The sequence below is a fragment of the Crocodylus porosus genome, unplaced genomic scaffold (genome assembly GCF_001723895.1).
Source record: "Crocodylus porosus isolate Cpor-Errol unplaced genomic scaffold, CroPor_comp1, whole genome shotgun sequence".
In the NCBI taxonomy this organism is placed as follows: Eukaryota; Metazoa; Chordata; order Crocodylia; family Crocodylidae; genus Crocodylus; species Crocodylus porosus.
The window spans coordinates 6,505,850-6,513,543 of record NW_017728949.1 but is presented as its reverse complement, the minus strand read 5'-3'; the positions used below and the strand labels follow the sequence as shown (position 1 = coordinate 6,513,543).

Below are 7,694 nucleotides of genomic sequence, written 5' to 3'. Positions count from 1 at the left end.
CTGAAAGCCATGGGACTCTTCAGTCTAGAAAAGCACAGGCTCAGGGGTGATCTGATGGCCACCTATAAGTTTATCGGGGTGCTCATCAGGATCTGTGGGAAAGTCTGTTCACCAGAGCGCCCCAAGGGATGATGAGATCGATGGTCACAAACTCTGCCGCAACCAATTCAGGCTGGACATAAGGAAGAATTTCTTTACTGTTCAAGCCCCCAAGGTTTGGAATAGACTGCCACTGGAGGCAGTTCAAGCACCCACTCTGAACACCTTTAAGACACATTTGGATGCTTATCTTGCTGGGATCCTATGATCCCTGCTGACTTCCTGCTCATGGGGCAGGGGACTGGACTCTAAGATCCTCCGGGGTCCCTTCCAGCCCAAATGTCTATGAAATCTATAAAATAGAGCCCCCTCCCCTCTCAACTGACAGAGCCCCTCCACTACCCTCCAACAATACAAAACTTGATCCCCCATGTCAAAACTATGTACAACAGTTTCAGTCTCTGTTTGCAAGTCCCAGAGTGGGAACCCGTGGGGTGGGGCCATCAAGGGGACAGGCACGTGGCACTCCAGCCTCTCACCAGTCCCTCATGAATCAAGGGGACCACAGCAGGCAGGGAGCTTGTCTCTGGGTGATTGGGGCCAGGGCTCCTCTAGGGCAGGCCGCTCCAACTCCAGCTGCCCAAGTCCAGGGCCAACAGGGCCAGCACCCCATTCTTGTGGGTACCACTCCTAGCACCTTCAGCTCCATTCCCATGTGGAGCCAGGGCAAACAGTGAGCCTGGGCCCAGGCAGGTGGCAGCAGACTCAGGGCTCCTGAGGGTGAGAGTCGCTGGAGGAATTCCTCCCAGCCCCAGGCAGGGGCCTGCTGCAGAGCAGTGGGTGAGTACCAGGGGCCCTTCAGGGCCACAGACGGGGACTGAGCAGTGGGAGGCACAAATGCAAACACCAGGCCCAGGAGGGTGTCCAGGGTCCAGTGGTCATCATCTGTGTCCTCCGCTACCCAGGCCTGGATGGCCACTTGCTTCCTGAGCAGCTGGATCTGCTCCTGCTCCAGGGCCAGGAGGTCAGTTCAGAACTCCCACTCTGCCCTGTTCCATGCATCCTCCTGGGTGGCCTCCCAGGTAATATCCTCCTCCTGCTATGACTGTGCCCGCTCCTTAGCCACCTCCACCAGCCACTAGAGCAGAGGGGTCCAATCTTGTGTGTGTCGCTGGCGCAGCTGGTGCATGCAGAGGGCTCCAGCGCCATGTGGTGGCAACCTGGAGTCCACATCCCTGCTTGGGCTGGTGGCCCCTCCCTCACATCCAGATGCTGCCCCTGCAGAGACAAAAGACAGCAGCCTTTTGCGAGTTTGCAACATTTCAGAGAGAAGATACTCTGCACCAGAGGCCATGTGCTGCCCAGCCTGAGATTCATGGGACCATGGTATGTCTGGCTGGGCGCAGGTGACCACCAGTTGAGCCCTCCGTTCCTGCTTTCTCCCCTGGGACTGGCAGGCCACCGAATCCCTGCTTCCCCCACCTCCTTCTCAAGACAGCACCAGTCAGCTGCTGCCACAGCTCCAGACCCTGCTTCCACACTCCCCCCTTGCAGGCCAACTGCTCTGCTGCACTGCCACCCAGCCCAGGGCTCCTGGGCTCAGGGCACGTAGGGCTCCTTGACAACTGAGGTAAGAAGCTGGTTGTACCCACACACTCCCCGCTGAGGGCCGGGCTCCACTCCCCGCACCACTGCTGTCCCTGAGTGTGCCCCTCCTATATGTGCCCTGGGTGGTGTGCAATGCACTGTTTGTGCAGGCTCAGTGGGATCTGACCCACTATGCCCTGGTGCTGCTGATCCTCCTGGTGCCCCCAGTGCACCTGGTTTGGAACCCTGAGCTATGACGGCATGGGAGGCAAGACTGGGCTGCCCTGCAACCCCCGCCGCTTCCTAGAGGGCTAGCTGTGGCAGTACTACATGTCCCTGCCCCCCACTATCAAGGAGGGCATCACTACCAGCATTGGCACCTTCCTCAGCATGAGAGGCCTGTGCCCACCCAGCTGTGGGAATGCGGGCTGATGAATAAGGTTTTGAATGGTGTCCTGACTCTCTGCATGCTGTGTGGTGGGAACCCAAGGCCAGGTGAGTGTGAGTGGGCTGGGGGGGTGGGATCAGAGGCAAGAGGAGGGGTAGGGACTGGGAGGCCAGGGACAAGGGCAGGGGCCAGGGTGGGGACTGGGGATTGGAGGGCCCTCCCTCCAGTGTGGGACTTACCCCATGGCCAAGGCTGGCACGGCTGGTGGTTCAGCGTGAGCCTCTCCATCGGCGATGGCATCCAGCTGCATCCAGTGTCTGCAGCCCACGGTGTGCTGCAGGCTGGTGCTCAACCAGGGCCGCCCCCCCCGGGGATGAGCTGGTGCTGCTGGCAGTGACATGTCCAGCTGCTGCCTTGGTCCCTGCACAGCCCAAGACCCTACCACAAGAAGCAGGTGACTAGCCTGAGCTGCTAATGGATATAGAAGCTGGGTAACTGGGAAGCACCTAAGGGCCCCTCCTCTGGTGATCTGTCACTGGAGGGATCAGGGTGCGGTGGGGCCTCAGGCAGGCCACCCCTGCTGGTGAAAACTGCAGGGTTGCGGCCTGAGTCCTGGGGTACCAAAATGTTGGTCAGCTGCCACATAAAGGGCATGGTCTTAGGGGCATGACCGGACCAACGATTGTGGTCGGTCACAGATACCCACTGTGTCCACAAAGCCTGATATTTATGCAGGACTGCCACACCAACTGGGAGTGCCTGCACTGCCACATCCCCCTGACAAGGCCTCATAAACGTGGGTATTTGAACACCCACCCCACACAAAGTGCCTCTGGACCTCTGCATCACCCCAGAGCACTACAAGGTCCCCAATCTCTTCCTTGCTCCAGCTGGGGCCCCAGGTGGATGGCATGATCATGCACGAGTGGGAGGGACCAGGCCTCGATGAGGAAGATACAGAAGACATTGTGCATCCTGTGCCAACTCTCTGGGCCTCCACGCAGTTGCTTCTGTGTTGCCAGCCCTGGGCAGCTGCCAACAGTGCCCAGAACAGGGGTACAGCAAAAGACTGAGAGCCACATGACTGAGGGTGCCCTACAGTGCCAGGGCAGGCTGCTGGGGGTGAGCAGCAGGAAGCTGGTGCAGAGGCAGCCATCAAGCATCCCTGAGGAGCTATCAGGGCTGGCCACAGGGTGCAGCAGGCTTTTTCAGCACCCACCTGGCCTGACAGGAGTGCCCTGGCACCTGTGTGGCCTGGAAGCAGCTCTGGCTTCCAGCCAATCCAGGCTAGAAGCCTGTGTCCTGTCCAGGGGGCAGCACATGGGACTGGCAGTGCTCCTGTAGAGTGCACAGGCTCCTTTAGAGTCCAGGTTTGTATGGCCTGCATCTAGGAGCTGCCACAGAGGCAACCCAGCCCTAAGGCAGGAGAGGCTTCCAGCCAGGAGTCCTAGGGCTGGGCTCAGGCAGACCCCCTAGTGGCAAGGCAGAGCTGGCACTAAACTTAGTGCCAGGTCATGTCTACACATACATTACTGTGTATTAACTAAATTTGATACTTGCATTTGGAGGTATCAAATTTAGTCACAACTACCCATTTTTACAGTGCAGTAAGAGCCTGATGATAAATTAAGCTAATGAGCATTAACACAACTCATGTAGACACACCCATTGAGTACTTCAGACTTTTCTGCATCCTGTCACTAGGCTGCCTCCCCATTCAGTAAGGAACCCACACTTTCCTTGATCCTCCACTTGTTACTGACATATAAATCCTTCTTGTTACCCTTCGCATCCCTTGCTAGCTGCAACTCCAATTGTGCTTTGGCCTTCCTGACTTCATCCCTGTGTGCCCCAGCAAGACTCTTATACTCCTCCCTAGTCGTCTGTCCAAGTTTCCGATTCTTATAAGCTTATTTTTGTGATTTAGCTTACTGAAGAGTTCCCTGCTAAGCCAAACTGGTCTTCTGCCATACTTGCTAGTCGTCCTGCACATTAGGATGGCTTGTTCCTGCACTCTCAATAAGGTTTCTTTAAAGTATAGCCAGCTCTCCTGGACTCCTCTCCACTTTTGACTGGCTTCCCAGGGCAAGCTGCCCATGCATTCCCCAAGCAAATGAAAATCTGCTTTTCTGAGGTCCAAGGTCCTTACTCTGCTGCTCTCCATTTTTCCTTTTCACAGGATCCTGAATGCAACCATCTCGTGATCGCTGCTGCACAAGTTGCCATCCACTGCTACATTCCCCACCAATTCTTCTCCAAGGTCAAGAAGAGCATGGCCCCTACTTGGCTGCTCCAGCACTTGCACCAGGAAGTTGTTCCCAACACTCCATAAACTGCCTGGACTGCTTGCACACTGCTGTATACCCCTCCCAGCAGATGTCAGGGTGATTGAAGTCCCCTATGAGAAGCAAGGCCTGCGATTGGGAAACTTTAACTAGCTGTTTGAAGAAAGCCACATCCACCACATCCTCCTGGTCTGGTGGTCTACAGCAGACCCCCACCATGACATCACCCATGTTGCTCTCCCATCTGACCCTAACCCAGAGACTTTCAACAGGCCCATCTCCAGTTTCATACTTGAGCTATGAGCAATCATATGGTTCTTTTACATAAAGTGCAACTCCTTTTCCTCCTCTTCTCCCCTGCCTGTCCTTCCTGAACAGTTTATACCCATCCATGACAGTGCTCCTGTCATGCAAGCTATCCACACACAATGTAATAGCACCCACTACTTTTTTTTTTAAACACAGATATTCAGGGTCCATAGAACTGGCCTAATCTGGCTCTTTATCAATAAAAGTAAAACTCTTAAGGGAACAGACTATCTTTAACGGTTTGGCTGCTGACCTATCTTTCCTGCTGTCAGTGCTTCAACTGGTTCATTTGCTACCTTTTCGTCTAATGATATCTGGGAAAAGTAAGTCACTAGACTTATTCTTACAATTATTTGGGGAGGGAGGAGGGTTGGGAATCTCTCATTTGGATCATGATGCTCTGCTGAACATACTAATCTTTCTTTGTGACTTGTACAGTACCAAGCTCCTTGCTGACATATCACAGACATTTTTTTCCCATTATCAGTTGTACTCTTGCTTAGTTCTCACTTATATAAGCATTCACCCTATGTCTTCTCTCTGCCCATGTCTGGTTACATAGACACTATTGATGTTTCTTCCCACGAAGACACACACACACACACACACACACACGTATTGGACTGAGTAGTAGTAACCTTGCTTTCTGTCTGTGATGTGAGAATGCAGAGTGGTGACTCTCTGTTCAGCTTCTGCCAGTTGTCTTCTCCCGAGGCCATGCGTTCTGGAGAGAACACAGTCTACATAGATATCCCAGAAGAGCTGTGCCAGGTCCCAGAACAGAGCCCCATGCTTTAAATTTTCTGATGACTTCAGGAAGATCATAAAGTCCCAAAAACCAGCGACAGAGTCAGAAATCCGTGGCTTCCTCATTTCCAGCAAGATAGCTGAGGAGGACTCCCAGCACTGGGGATCAGCTCGTCCAAGTGCCAATGGATCAATTTGGCTATGGCAGAAGAAAGGTGTTACACAAAATACTCCGATGATGAACACAAAGCAGGTAAGTCTCATGTTGCAGTGTATACCTCTTCTGTTCCCAGGGTCCATTGTGTCACTGAAACTTCACAAAAAAGAAAATAAGGAGAAAAATCTTTTAATTTTCAAATGGCAATAGGCTACATGCAGGAATGGCTAGATAAAATTCTATATCATGTGCCTTATTATTATGATCCCTTCTTTCCTTTAAAAATTCTGTGTATTATGGAATAGCTTAATATAGGTTAAGTTCTATTTTAATTACTCTGAAAGCCAGGTTTGTTTACTAAACTCCTTTATGACTCTTCTTCAGGGATGACGCATAGGGCAGTGCACCCCCCTGCAAAAAGGTGCCACTGACACTGTCAGCGGCGCCTGCAGGCGGTCACTGCTCACCCCCCTGCTGCCAATCCACAATCACTGCTGGCCGACGCTGCCAGTGGTGCCTGCAAGTGGTGCTTCCAAGCGCCCCCCTCTCCCGTTGACAGTGCCAGCGGCATCTGTGGGAGCTCTGCACTTACTACCGCTGGGCTCCTGCTGCCACCAGCTGGAGACACACACCGTTCATGCTCTCCACTAAATTGTAATTTAGGTGATTTATGTCAAGGGAAAAGAAAAATCACATTAAGATATTCCTATTACTCCTACTTCTCCTGAAATATTCCTATTAATCACAAATATTTCCACAATTGATGTGGAACAAAGAGAGAATGTCTATGTGTGTGTGTGCATGGCATGTGCATGTGCAAACCTGGAATTAAAATGTGTGGATAATACAAAATTCAGATCTATGTAATGCATGGTTTTGTGACAATTTTTTGTTGAATTAAAATTAAAAAATGACATGTACAGTCAGTAATTATTGGCTGCAAAAGGGAAATTTTGAAATCCGACTTCCCATCAGCTGTTGCTAAAAGATTCCATCTTCTTTGCAGATTAATTTTGACTAAGAGTATATATGCATGTGTGTACAGTAGTATAACTGAGGGATGACCAAGGCAGCAGCTCTGGCCACAACCTTGGGGGGGGAGATATAAAAGCAATGGGCCAAGTTCACAGATGATGCCAAATTATGGGGGAGGGTGGTCACACCACAGGACAGGCTAGGGATACAGGCCAACTTGGACATGCTCTCAAGGTGGGCCGACCAAAACCTGATGGCCTTCAATGCAGAGAAGTGCAAGGTGCTGCACCTTGGTAGGAAGAACCCTCAGCATACTTACAGCCTCAGCAGTGCTATGCTCACTAGCACCATGACCGAAAAAGACTTGGGGGGCTTGATTGAGCCACCCCTGTGATGCTGTGGCTGGCAAAGCTAACCAAATTCCAGTGTGCATCCACTAATGCCTCTCAAGCAAAACCAGGGAAGCCATCTTCCCACTTTACTTGGCCCTGGTGAGACTGCAGCTGGAGTACTGTGTTCAGTATTGGGCCCCCCCACTTCAGGAAGGATGTCCAGAGGAGAGCCACTCATATGATCCAAGGCCTGGAGGGAAGGCTTTATGAAGAGAGGCTGAGGGACTTGGGACTCTTCAGTCTGGAGAACAGAAGGCTCAGGGGGGACTTGGTGGCAGCTTACAATTACATAAGAGGGGTATATCAGGACCTGGGAGAACACCTGCTTACCAGAACTTCCCAAGGGATAACAAGGTCTAATGGCCATAAACTCCAGGAAGGCCAATTTAAACTAGACATAAGAAAACAATTCTTTATGGTACATGTGGACAGGGTCTGGAACAAACTCCCTCCCCAGAGGTGGTGCAAGCACCTACTCTGGACTCCTTCAGAAAACAGGTAGATATATTTCTGGCTGGGGTCACTTGATCCCAGCTGACTTCCCACCTATGGCAGGGGGGCTGGACCCGGTGATCTCATAAGGTCCCTTCCAGCCCCTAATGTCTATGAAATCTATGAACTGTTCCCACAGTAGCAGCTAATTTAAGGATGCCCCAGGCAGAGCTGTGCTTCGGTTCTTCTGTGTGTGTGTGTGCACACACATGTGTATGCACGTGTGTATTGAGGGGGTAAGACGTAATCAATTTACAAACAAAAAAATCCTACTAAATTCTTCCATCAGATGATCATGGATTATATAAGAATTTCTATTTGAA

General features: G+C 51.8%; 1 protein-coding gene across 2 annotated transcripts in view; it reads right to left on the bottom strand.

The window, feature by feature from the left end:
- The window catches only part of LOC109323243, a 14,417-nt gene extending 8,728 nt beyond the window's left edge, over positions 1-5,689 (bottom strand). Inside the window, exons 1-2 of one of the 2 annotated variants that reach the window (XM_019554699.1) lie at positions 5,247-5,689; positions 380-1,317 (exon numbers count right to left, since the gene is read on the bottom strand). In XM_019554699.1, coding sequence (XP_019410244.1) covers positions 1,178-1,317; positions 5,247-5,655 — 549 coding nt within the window. In that variant the 5' untranslated portion in view covers positions 5,656-5,689 and the 3' untranslated portion in view covers positions 380-1,177. Of the gene's footprint in view, positions 1-379; positions 1,318-5,246 lie in introns of those variants that run through there. The other variant, XM_019554698.1, reaches the window with a different exon arrangement.
- Positions 5,690-7,694: the final 2,005 nt, after the last annotated feature.